Below are 13470 nucleotides of genomic sequence, written 5' to 3'. Positions count from 1 at the left end.
AACCACCAGCCACCAGAGAACCACCAGAACCGAGCCAAAACCTAGACTAACCCGTTAACAAACAGATCCGTCTCTACCACAACCAAATCTCATTGTTGATGGCTTTCCCTTCTTCAGTCGATCTATGCTTCAAAGGGGACTTTGACAACAGAACCGCAACAACACCAAAAACAACAAATCTAAACCATAGAAAACGCAAACTACGAAGCAAGATAAAGAACTAACACCCTCCCACAGCTCCGGCATGGAGCTCGGCACCCGGAGAGGGCCAAACGGAATAAATTGTTTTTACTCGGCGGCGGCTGCTTGGGAGAGAAATTAGGTTTTTTAGAAAGAAGGAAGTGAAATTAGATACTTCATAATATGTGTGCTTTTAGATACCATATTAACACTTTAAGATTGTAAAAGTGATTTCTCATTAAACTGTAAAGAGTGTTTACAATAGCTTATATACAAGTGTAGAATTAAGTAAAAGGAAGCTTAAATTAACATCCACTATACAACATTATATTATGTTAATATACCCTTCTCAAGCTGAAGCTTCCAAGAGGCTTAAAACTGATAACCTGTTGAGTATGGAGTAAAATGGTGTTGGCTGAAACGGTTTTGTAAGAATGTCAGCCAGCTGGTTCTCTGTGGAGACATGTAAAACTTTGAGAAAGCCCTTCTTAACCTGATCACGAGTTGTATGACAATCAATCGCAATGTGTTTCGACCATTCATGAAAGACCAGGTTATTAGCAATATGCATTGCCGATTTATTGTCACATTAGAGTTTAGTAGATGTGTCCACCGTTATGTGAAGATCTTTCAACATTTGATTCAACCAAAGTAGCTCCCTTGTGGTGACGACCATGCTTCCGTGCTACTACTGCTCACAACATCTTGTTTCTTTGATTTCCATGAGATCAATGAAGTACCAAGAAAGACGCACATACCAGTAATAGATTGTCTACTCTCCAAGCACGTTTCCCAGTCAGCATTAGAGAAGCCATTAAAAACAAATATCAGTATGTTCAGAATAAAACAATCCTTGAATAAGGTTGTTCTCCAGGTACTTCAATATACATAGATCTGCTTTATAGTGCACGGCGATTGGGCATGACAAGTATTGGCTCAAATGATTCACAACAAAGGTGATATCTGGTCTCATAATACACAAATACAACAAACAACCAATAATTTCCCCATAAGGTTTGCCATGATAGAGTAACGTACCTGAATCTTTAGTCAAACTCTTCTTGTAATCCATAGGAGTAGATTTTTGTTTGCAACCAAGTAAACCAAAGTCATCCAGTAGATCCAAGCAATACTTCCTTTGATAAACAGAGATGTCTTCTGAATTTCTATTAATCTCCAAGCCTAAAAAGAAACAAGCAGTACCAAGATCCTTAGTCTTGAATTCTTGGCAAGAGTCACCTTGATACTCGCAACTGCTTCATCATTGTTGCTAACAATCAGTATGTCATCAACATAAACCAATATTGTTGTATGAGAGGTGCTTGTTTCTTTAACAAACAGTGTGTTATCAGCAGGAGATTGTTCAAAATCCTCATCAAGAAGCGCTTGAGATAAACATTTATCCATTGCCGTGAAACCTGATTCAAACCATAAATCAATTTGTGAAGCGTATAGACCGGATTTGGTGGTAAAACTCCAGAAGTCGGTGTATAATCTTGAGGTAAATTCATGTAGATCTCTTCTTCTAAGTCACTATGCAGAAATGCATTATTAACATTCATTTGAGTTAAGCTCCAACCCTTCTTGGCGGTAACACTAATTCAAGCTTAACACTAGCAAGTTTAGCAACATGTGAGAATGTATCAACATAGTCTACACCGTCCTGTTGAGTATAGCCTTTCGTAACAAGACGTGCTTTATACCTCTCTATTGAGCCATCTGAATTATACTTAATCCTATAAACCCATTTGCAGCCAACAACGTTCTAACCCGGTGGCAATGAAACAACAGAAAAAGTCCGTGTAAGCTCCATAGCACCCATTTCCACATCCATAACTTTAGTCCATATCAAAGATAGTATAGCTGGTTAGAAATTTTTTGGTTAAAGCATATATTTGAAATACATAGGGAGTAATTTTTATTGGTGAAAAAAGAATCATTTTTATAAGCACCTTTTCTATCTCATATAAAAAATCATTCAAAAGCATCTTGTTGTAGAACTTTCAGGCTTTTCACAAGAAAAAACTAAACTCTAATCCATCTTAGAAACTATTTTCATAATTTTCTAAGAAATATGAAAAATGGACAAAACAGTACACTGTAATTTCTTAACATACACTTTGAGATGCTCGGATATTTTGTGTTTTAGATCGGTCGATGTACATGGTTTGATATTTAGTAGATTTTAGTCTCTTTTACATTACATCTTTAACTGCAAGAATTGGTTCAGTTGATGTTTGTAACTCGTTTGGTTTAAGACTAAATTGATGTTTAGTCACCAAGTCCAAGACGCAAGCATATAATGGCCACAAAAGAGGCAAATGCTTGTTCGAAGCACTAAATTACTAAAACCAGTAACTAAGACCACACACTCCACAACAAGCTTTGCTCCTCAAGAAGTAAAACAAACAAGTTTCACATTGACAATAATAATAATAAGAAACTGCCATTGCAATGTCCTTTCTTCATCTCCAAAGCACAAGAAAGAGTGTGTACTCTCATTCTTTTCCAAAATCAGCGTTATAGTGCGAACTCGACTCGAGTTTCTTGGCCTCACTGAGCTTCCTTACAGCCTATAAAAATTGATTCGTTTTCCATATCAAACCAAGATTACAAAATGATTTAACCAATACTCAATACATTATATATTTCTACACATACCTTCATGAAATCTTCATGGATCACATAGTCCCGCTCTGCTCGGATGGCAAACATTCCGGCTTCCGTGCATATGTTACGGAGATCAGCACCATTGAAACCCTATTGGACCAATTAAACGTTTAGTGAGAAACTCACTCAAGGGAAGCAACACTCACAAACCCATCAAGTATTTGTAAGAAGAAAAAAAAACTAACCTCAGCAAGTTTGACAATAGCCTCGTAATCAATTTCACCATGTTTGGCGATTCCAGCTGCATGGATCTTGAGAATATCCATTCTTGATTGCTCATTTGGCAAAGGAATCTCAATCTTTCTGTCTAACCTACCCGGACGGAGAAGCGCAGGATCAAGCACATCTGGCCTGTTTGTGGCCATTATCATTTTCACCTAATACATATTCAAAAACACATTCATTCACACATCACACTCACAGAAACAGAATAGCAATGATGGTGGCTTTTAGTGTATAAGCAATTGTGTGAGACAGAAGCTAGAATGAGACACAATTCCATCAAGATATCCAACAATTTCAAGACAAGCACTATAACATCACAACGCAATCTTATGCACATGGACACCAGCTTTGAACTAGATATAAGTTGTCAAACAGAGAGCAATACCTTTCCGAGGTTGTCAAACCCATCAAGCTGATTGAGTAACTCCATTAGTGTTCTCTGAATTTCACGATCAGCACTAGTTCCCTCACTAAAACGACGCCCACCAATAGCATCGATTTCATCCATGAAAATGATACAAGGCTAGCCGACAGAAAAAATTTTATAATAAAGTCAAGAATGTGATACAATATCTGAAGAAGAATTTACACAACCATTATAAGCAAGATTTTTTACCTGGTGTTCACGGGCATAGTTAAACATCTCCCGAATCAGCCTAGCACTTTCTCCAATGTATTTGTCTATGATTGCACTAGATACAACCTAACAAGAGGAAACAGATTCGATCAAACCTCAGAATATGCCATAACGTAAAAATTTCAAAAACAAAGTAGCTGAGAATTAAACCTTCAAGAAGTTGGCATCAATATTGCTCGCTATGGCCCTAGCTAGTAGAGTTTTTCCAGTACCTGGAGGTCCATAAAGAAGGACACCCTGCATTGATATGAAGAAAAATTATAAAACCACATCATTAATCAGCTAAATCATACTGGCTATTATAAGATGATTAAGTCTAAATAAGCACAGCCTTGAAAATTTTGAGCAAAAAAAGCAAGGATCAATGGTATACGCAATAATTACCTTTGGAGGTTTGATTCCTACTCTGAGGAAAAGTTCAGGATTCATGAGAGGTAGCTCAATAGATTCCCTGAGTTCTCTGATCTGATCACCTAACCCACCTACGGCAGAGTAGCTAATGTTGCCAGGGTCTTCGTGAAGCATGTTATACACAACAGGATCAACCTACAATCAAAAGAAAAACCACATGATTATCAAGAGGAATACACTTACAAGGGTCTAACTATAACAGAACCAAACACATGTCCAAAAAAAACTTACTTCTCGGGGAAGGGCTCGCATTATTGTTAGTGTAGTCATATCGAGAACAACTCGAGTTCCCGAGGTTAGTTTTTCCTTATCAACTTTGCTTCGGCAACCCACCACATAACGAGGACCACTGCTCGCTTTCACAATCACTAAAACAAAAAACAAAAAAAAACAAGCAAGATTTTAAGCTTCAGACACCAGAAAAGTTGACTGTAGTGCAAGTAGAAGACCCAATGAGCAACAATCTCATAGAAGCATAAAGGGGGATTAAGAAGAAAATTACATCTTTCACTATCCAGAGGTCGAAGCACTTCTCCAATAATCTGGCCAACACTTTGAAGAGACTTGAGATCATCCTCAGTTTTGTTGAACTCCTTTTTAGCTCCTCTTAAATTCTCCCTAGCTACACGAACACACAACAAAACTTAGTCTTCTTCTCACAACCCATTCACTTATAACAAACTCGATTCATATGCTCATAATAGGAAACTCCATAGAACAGATAGTGAAACGAAAAAAAATCAAAACTTCAGATCTTTTCACCAATCGATTTCACTAATCGGAACCAGAAAAGGGGAATACTTTAAGCAATTGAGAGAAAACCCTAGATTCAAGTAATTCAAAGGCAAGTAGAGATACGAAAACAGAGCAATCTCGGTAAATTCTCAAAGTGGAAATCGAACCTGTTCGAACACGGGATTCGAGTTCCTTATGTTGGAGGAGCTTTTTCCGGTAATCGGAGACAGCCGCGGTACGGCGTCTAGCAGATTCGTCAACGTCGGCCATGGTCTCTCTGAATCCTTCTTCTACTTCTGCTTCTTCTACAGAGAGATCTCAGATTTTTTTTTTCTGAAAAGCGAAGAAGCAAACAAATCTCTTCCTCCGAACAAAATTTTCTAACTTTTCTTGAGCAATGGGTTTAGTCTCCCTACAAATTAGACTAAAATACCGAATCGAAAACGCTGTCGTTTTAACCTGAGATTTTTATTACTTTTTTTATTTTTTTATTTTATCTTTTTTTGATTTTGGGGTTTATATCTTTTCCTCTTTGAACATTTAGTTTCAATATATTATTAGATGGAAGAAGAAGAAACAATGTGATCCTAATCCTACAATGACTTGGAACATACAAAATAAATTATATACTATGAAGAAAATTGAAAAGCTTTTTTGGCTAATTACTTATTGAAAATTCGAAACTAAAAATTTAAAAGCATTTGTTTAGTTAAAAAATAATCATGATTTTTATTTAACTAAACAATAAAGTGACAAAAAAAAAAAAAGAATAGTATTTATCCAAGCAGCAACTGCCCAGAGTCTGCTTGGAACCAATCGATTTCTGGGTCGGAGTCGGTCTCTCCTACCTGCGAGCTTATTATTTATAATAATATTTATTAAGCTAAGTAATATAAATGATAACAAGTCATTGTCTTTTCATGATTTCTTTAAGGATCAATATCAATATCTTCTAATTCTTTTTTTATTGTTTCAAATGTATTTGTTTTGGTGAGATTAATGAATATTCCACTAATAATTTGCTAAATATTACATGTATATATATCACTAATCTAGTAAATAAATATTTTTTCAAGTTCAACATTACTACCTTGAAATCATACGTTTGTAACTTTTTATATTACCATAGATATTGTCTATAAATTAATTCTTTATCGAATTCCATCTAATATTCGACCTTTTATGCTCAAAACTCATTCAACAAAAACTATAAATTTGATGAGAATACGTCTTAGTGAGATAATGATACTTCTACCAATTACTTATACATGTATCTGCATCAGTAAACTGAATATTAGTAAAGAAATACATTTCACCAAGTTCAACATTATTATCTTGCGATGGTCATATGTTTGTATTCTTTTATATTACATTTTTTTTGGACTCAATTTATAAATTGGTGATCTATCATTTCGTATAATTGATTTAGCTACATGTGTTATCATTTACTTATAGAAATTTATAATGAACAAGGAGATCACAAATCATAAGATATTCATTCCCAAGATAAATCTTCACAGATCTTGATCTAACAAATCATATACAAATCTAGTTATTTTAAAAATTATCAAATAAAATTCATAAATATATGAATCATGTAAAATATAAATAATACTAACAAAATTTAACATATATACTTTTGACTAAATATTTTTCTGTTTTTGTTAGAAGACTAAATTTATTTATTTTTCAAAATATATACAAATGTTATTGAATAATGTGTGGTTGGTTAAACCAAACAACAAAAAGAAAACGAACATATAAAAACGACACCATAATTCGAGTTGAACTTAGATTTTATTTTGGGCCATTTTGGTAGGTAATATTTGGGCCTTTAAAGTGTATCGTTCTTATAACTTTGGGCCTTTTGGATGTTTTAATGAAATTAGGGCTCTCAATCTCTAAAACGAGTTGGTATATATACACTAAAACCCTAGACGCTTCTCCTTTCAGCTGTCGCTCGTCTACTTTTACAATCGGAGCTTCGACCTTCCAATCCTACCGGCGGCGAAAATGGTGAGCTTCTTCAGCAATTTTTTTGGGGCGAGAATAGGCTTTAGATTTACTCAATCAAGTTATGAGAATGTAATATATTGAATGGTGGTGTGATTGTTTCAGGTTTTCAAGAGGTACGTTGAGATAGGGCGCGTCGCACTTGTGAACTACGGTGAAGATCATGGAAAGCTCGTCGTCATCGTCGACGTCGTTGACCAGAACAGAGTATGTTCCCCTCATCTATTCCAATCTCAGATTCCGCAATTTCTCTTTTGTTAGATTTAGGTGCAGAACTTGGTTAACTTAGGTGCTATGAGTGGTGTTGAAATGTGAATTGGAGTTGTGATTTATGGTTATTGTTAATTTAGGCTTTAGTGGATGCCCCTGATATGGAGAGGATCCAGATGAACTTCAAGAGGTTGTCTCTTACGGATATCGTGATTGACATTAACCGAGTGCCAAAGAAGAAGGCTTTGATTGAGGCAATGGAGAAGGCTGGTGAGAGTGTTGTGCAATGTTGGATTTTAGTTTCTTGATTGTTTCAATATGTTGTTAACCCTAAAAGAGTCTTTTGTAGATGTGAAGAACAAATGGGAGAATAGCTCATGGGGTAGGAAGCTTATCGTGCAGAAACGTAGGGCTAACCTCAATGATTTCGATAGGTTCAAGATTATGTTGGCCAAAATCAAGGTCAGTGTGTTGAGTTGTCATTGATAGTTTTGTGATCATTTGCGTTATGTTAAGTGTTAATGGCTTGTTTGTTTGTTATTTCCAGAAAGCTGGTGTTGTCAGGCAAGAGCTTGCTAAACTCAAGAAGGAGATCACTGCCTAGTCAAAAGATAATATTATCTGCAAATCTGTTTTTTGACTTTTGGATTCGGTAATTAGTGTTTTTTTGCAAGTCTCAAACATCATTATGTGCTCAAGTATCCCATGTTTTGAAACCTTGTTTGAAAGATTTATTTCTTGTTATTTTATCTTTTAAGTGACCAGTTTTTCTTATTGCCTCTTATGTTGGTTAGTTTTATTCTACTCACTCTGATATTGTGATGCCAGAGCTTTGCAATACTCGTTAACTTAAGCTCCTGATAATCAAATTTTATTCAAATTCACTTCATTATCTGCTCTTAACTATCTTTAGCCATTTACCCCTCCATGAGTCCCTCATGATGAGGGAACGCCTCTTGTCTTTTCCGGGGAATGGCCAGCAAACCACGTATCTCCGTCATGTTTACTTTAACCGTCTTTCCGTCCCACTGTAATTTTTTTTTGAACCGTCTCTTGTTCATGTTATTATTGGTAGTTGGCTAATAGTAGATTAGCTTGTAATTTTCCTTTGGAATGAAATCTTCACAACTAAACCATAAAACTATCTCTAGTTTCAAGTGATGTAATCTTATTGAGTAGCCATTTCAATGGACCGCATGAACAACGAGAAACTTTAGAATAAGATATCGGTGGTGTCTGATTGTGTAAATTTGACAAATTTAGTAGATTGTGTAACTTGTAAATTTAGTAATTTAGTAATGTACTAGATGCGGACCCGCACGTTCGTGCTGAATTATATTTGTAAATAACTTTTTTGATATAGTATTTATAATTAAAACATGACATTAAATCTCATTTAAAATGATAACTTAGGGGGAGGTATTGGTTTAGGATTTATAAAGAATTTTAATGACTTTAAAAGTTAGGTAAAATATGTTATTATTCAATCAAGACTTTTAAAAACTCTTTAAAAATTTGGTGTTATTAGTTGTGGATTTGTAAAAAGTTATCTAAAATCTTGATAAATCTAGTGTTATTGGATTAAGAGTTTTATAAAGTCATTAAAAGTTTTATGTTATTTAAGTAAAACAAAAGAATCTTGGATTGTTAATGAATTCAAATTTTATGTTATTGGTTTAGGATTTTATATCATTTCCTTCATAACAAAAGTCACGAAAACTCTTTCATCAAATAGAAAGATTTTACAAAATTAGAAAAAACAAATCATCAAGATTTTAAATAACTTCCTAAACAATCTCTTAGAATCCTTCATTTTTAACTTTCAATTTTCTATGATTTTAACAATCATCAAGAACATAAAGTCATTAAAATTCTTTCTAAATCCTAAACCAATACCTCCCCCTAATTGAGTATTTAGTCTGATTTTTGGTTTGGTTTTATTTATTAACGTTTGAATATTAAAAATAATATAGGTTTTACCTGTACATTAAAATCGAATTATCCAGCGATCGAATCGGTATCAAACTGAACTGGAGTAATAGTTGGTTAGATTTTTTTTATTAAACTCATGAAACCGATACATTTGATTGAGTATAAATCCGATACAACTGATTAAAACCCATTTAAGACAAATACAAATACTTAGGAACGGTCATAATTCCTTCCCGTTCTATCCCATTTTGTACTATATATATTCTCAAATTCTCGTCTCATACAGAATACATTATCAATATGGGACGTTCCAAGTATAAGATAAATTTTGTATTTCCGATTGAAAACGGGAAAGGACGGAACTAAAAATTCCCGAAATCCCATATATAGGAAACACAATATAATTCATAGTGTCATACGATATAATAAAATATTACAAAATTAGTTGACTTCTTTATTTTTGTTATTTTGTATGTGGTTCATCTATATTGTATTACATTTCATTCTTATTTTTTAACTATTTACTTATATGTAACTTTTTGAAAAACATTTTTATGATAGATAAATTTTTTTTTTAAAAACATGTTTTCTATAAAGAAAGATGATGTTTTTTTCTTATTAATTTTAAATGGTTTTATCGAAAAAAAAAACATAAAACTGTAAATGCAAAAGTTTAGCCACTTACTCCAATTGGTATCCTACTGGTTTAGTCTCGTCTGGTTTAGGGTTTAATCCAATGTACACACATGTACTCATTCTTCCGGTCTTCGTCAACATTGATTTGTTTTTTACCCTGGCAACCCTCAATCTTGTTTCTTTCTTTAGATCTTTGTCGACATTGGTTCGTTTTTTTTTAACACCAACCAACTTTCAGTATGGCCAAGTTAAGTGTGTATTATTGAAAAAAAAAAGTGTGTATTATTATTGTTTATGTGCTTCCTTCTCTTATGTATGAGACGTTAGACTTTTTTCTCTAACCTATGAGACGGTAGTTATGCAATTTTCATAATATGGTTGGTGAGTTTGCTTAAAAATTTTATCAGTGTAAATTTCATATGCATTTTTAGAGATTTGATGATTATAAATAAATTGATAAGCATTTCTGAAAGTTTTCAACGGTGGATAAGCAATAAATGAAATATTGCAAAACGATTTCAGTAAAATGGATGGAAGCAACAATTATATCAAGGTCTGCTGTTATATTCTTCTACAAAAACATGTTAAAAAAATCAAGTATGCTTAGAAAAACAAAAGGTAATTATAGTAAGATAACATATGAGAGTTCTTTAGCTCATGAAAATTTTATGAACATAAGGATAAGTGCATTAGACCAAAGTTTTCTATGGATTCACTTCTGTTATTTGCCTCTTGAAACAGATGTTTGGGCTTTTTCACACAAGCATGGATCATTGTAAGAAGTTATGTGATTGCTGTTTTCCTAAAATTACATCGAAAATTTGAAAAACATATAGTCTTATTTGCTAAGACTTTCATTAGTCTCTCTGGATTTGACAATGTATGTGTGCATAGCATGTATGCAAGATCTTCACTTTTATACACCTCAATTATTATTATTTTTTTTTTGTCAAAACACTTCAATTGTATGTCGACCATCTTCTACGCACCTCACTTTTATACCTACCGTCTCATAGGTTAGAGAAGGAAAGTCTTCCGTCTCATACGTAAGAGACGGAAGCACACAAACAATAATCCGTGTTAGTTTTGTGGTCAGAGCTTTTGAAACATTAATCAAAGAAACAAATATGTGTTTGCGCTTTATATTAGAACATTTAATTGAAGGATATTCTACCGTATCGAACACAACCTAGAAAATCAAAAGTAACAAAAACATAGAATATGATAATATTTTACATTAAAACAAAAAAAAATTGCAAGATAGAGAAAATTCCCACGCATGTGCGTCATATATGACATACTCTTGCAAGTCATAGACGACTAAATTTAAATAACTGCTGGGGAAAAAAACATTTATAGTCTTGTATTCCGAACTATCTCACATTCTCACTACTAACCTGAAATTAGGACAACCATAGAGCAGAGTGACTATGAATGGGCAAATAAACTATCATATCCAAAGTAAACAGTGACTTACCTTATTCCCAACTTTTATTACTTGAAACACCTCTTGGATAAAGACATCCAACTTTTTTTTCTTATATATGAAAGATGATCTTTAGTACTTGTGACTTTAGAGACTGCTAAATAGAGTTTTTAAATAATAATTAAGAATATAAACAGTTTTTATCACTTTACACTATTTAGTCTTAGAACTTTAGAGTAGTAAGAAACCTCATTAGATTGCAACAGCTCAATGATGGTTTTGTGGAGGCAGAAGAAAGTAGTCATGTATAATTAAGGAGAACCAAATATTCTTTCAAGAATATGTTAGAGCAAGACGGTCTTTTGGTAAGACATAAATAGTTGAAGTACAAATTAGAAAACTTGTAGAACTTCAAAACATGGATTTAAAAACAAAAATATAAAAATAGCTCATCTATATTGTATTCATATAGACTTGCAATTGGTTTACTTGTCTTTTTTAAGATTATCTGCACAACACATCAAATGTTTAGTACACTCACAACAAAAAACGTGAAATTTCATATAACAAAAAAAAGAGAAATTAAATAGAGTATGATTAAATAACATTTTCGGATAAGATACTTAAGAATTTTTTTTATTGAAGTAATAGGTGGTTTGGTTTGTGAATCAAGAATGATAAGAATAGTACTTATTTATAAGGAGGATAAGTGAGCAAACACAAATTTAGCAATAAATGTTGTTAACGCCGAATTAGGCAATAGATTAGATTTTCTGTTTTTATAGATTTTAAGGTTCATATATAGATTTTGTTTGTTAGAAAGATTCGCATTTAGTATAGATTTGGAGAAAAAAATCAAATTCGAATCGCGTTAATCACGACTTGGAGAAAAAATGCAAGTTCGAATTATAAGTTGAATTGTAGTAGCTGTGTCAAGTTCGATATGTTATTTACTGTCATTTTAAATGCTAATATCATATTAGTTAATATTCAGCAAGATTCGGAATTTCACTATTATGGTACCTTACTAAATACTCCCTCCGTTTTTTTACTTGTCGTTCGAGAGCTTTGCACACAAATTAAGAAAATAAATCAATGATCTATTATACCACTTATTTAATACATTTTCTAATTTTTTATTGGTCAAAACATTAAAATAGTTGGAATAAAATTGGTATTTTTACCAAACATATGCATTGGAAACCTAAAATGACAAGTATTGGAAAACAAAATTTTTACTCTACAATGACAACTAAAAGAAACCAGAGGGAGTATATATATGTTAACGTTTATCTTCCTGTTTAAATGTAAAAATGGTAATCGAATATATTGTCGTTAATATTCAGCACGATTTTTATGGTATCTTATAATTCTAATCGAATATAATTATTGTTTTTTTAGTTTCGATAATGTGATAGCAAATGGAAAAGCAACACAAGTCATTATTCCTGATCCGCGTGTCTTAATCAAGATCCGAACGAATCAAAATCCGACCCAACATAAGATCTGCATCTTATGCTTTGTAAACGGGTTACTATGTTTTTAAATCTGTTTGGATACACCCTTTATAATAGGGGCATTATATGGAATTCTGTTTTTTTTTTTTTTTTTATGCCTAAGTGTGCTCCCCTATTAATAGTATAGATGTGTATTTTGTAGACAGTGCCTTTGATATTGTTCATTGAGTATATTACAGAACTGATTCATCAAATTTTCAAAAGCTTGAAAATGTATGTATATTTCAAGAATTATTTTTCGAGTCTTCCAAAAGTACGTGTTATTTAAAAACTTGAAAACTGAGTTAATATATATTATTATTTTTGAAATACATTTTGTGTTATGTCCTTGAAGTTTTGGTTATTTAATTTATTTTATTTACAACATTAACCCTTAAAAAATTTCCAAAACTAACATTACTACAAATTTTGTTTCCTAAATATTTTACATTTCATTCCAACTAAATATATAACAGCAATCAATATGGAAATAGAAACTATCATATATTTAATTACACATTCTATTGTGTTTTGAAGATATTCTATATCTGAATCATTCGCAAACAAAGAAAACAACAATTTGATTCTCATTTTGTTTTCCAAAACCTGTGAGATTTGATTATTAACGTAAGAAAAACTTCGATTAACATTTAATTAAATATTATAATTAACATATATAAACTTAAATAAATTTTTTAATTATTACGAATATGTAAAACTAAAAAGTTTAAAATACTATATAATGTGGTTATATAGTAGATGAGTTATAAAGATGACATGTTGGAATTAATAAAATATTATTATATTTGTGTTAATACGGGTTAAATCCTCATTTAATTATTTATCAACACTACTAATATTAAAATATTTGACATAAAATCAAGTTAATTTAAATAAGA

General features: G+C 32.4%; 2 protein-coding genes across 2 annotated transcripts; one reads left to right on the top strand and one right to left on the bottom strand.

Annotated features, from left to right (window-relative positions):
* LOC104760655 (26S protease regulatory subunit 10B homolog A) lies at positions 2415–5263 on the bottom strand. Its single transcript, XM_010483614.2, has 10 exons — positions 5026–5263; positions 4626–4745; positions 4355–4491; positions 4097–4258; positions 3863–3949; positions 3692–3778; positions 3461–3598; positions 3036–3227; positions 2842–2940; positions 2415–2753 (listed from the first exon to the last, which is right to left on the bottom strand). Exons 1-10 carry the CDS (start codon positions 5126–5128, stop codon positions 2679–2681), a joined length of 1200 nt encoding a protein of 399 aa, XP_010481916.1. The 5' UTR covers positions 5129–5263; the 3' UTR covers positions 2415–2678.
* LOC104760654 (60S ribosomal protein L14-2) lies at positions 6766–7861 on the top strand. The gene is made up of 5 exons (XM_010483613.2): positions 6766–6874; positions 6977–7078; positions 7222–7351; positions 7431–7543; positions 7629–7861. Exons 1-5 carry the CDS (start codon positions 6872–6874, stop codon positions 7683–7685), a joined length of 405 nt encoding a protein of 134 aa, XP_010481915.1. The 5' UTR covers positions 6766–6871; the 3' UTR covers positions 7686–7861.

This window comes from Camelina sativa, chromosome 18, assembly GCF_000633955.1.
Source record: "Camelina sativa cultivar DH55 chromosome 18, Cs, whole genome shotgun sequence".
Taxonomy (NCBI): domain Eukaryota; kingdom Viridiplantae; phylum Streptophyta; class Magnoliopsida; order Brassicales; family Brassicaceae; genus Camelina; species Camelina sativa.
Note: the sequence above shows the minus strand (reverse complement) of the source record. Positions and strands in the feature narration are given on the sequence as shown.

Excerpts from the sequence above, each read along its gene's own strand:
- LOC104760655 (XM_010483614.2), bottom strand. The coding sequence starts at position 5,128 with ATGGCCGACGTTGACGAATCTGCTAGACGCCGTACCGCGGCTGTCTCC. Across the intron at positions 4,492-4,625 it reads ACCTCTGGATAGTGAAAGAT|TGATTGTGAAAGCGAGCAGT; the intron begins GTAATTTTCTTC and ends TTTTTGTTTTAG. Across the intron at positions 4,259-4,354 it reads TGCGAGCCCTTCCCCGAGAA|GTTGATCCTGTTGTGTATAA; the intron begins GTAAGTTTTTTT and ends TTTTGATTGTAG.
- LOC104760654 (XM_010483613.2), top strand. Across the intron at positions 7,079-7,221 it reads ACGTCGTTGACCAGAACAGA|GCTTTAGTGGATGCCCCTGA; the intron begins GTATGTTCCCCT and ends TTGTTAATTTAG. Across the intron at positions 7,544-7,628 it reads TTATGTTGGCCAAAATCAAG|AAAGCTGGTGTTGTCAGGCA; the intron begins GTCAGTGTGTTG and ends TGTTATTTCCAG.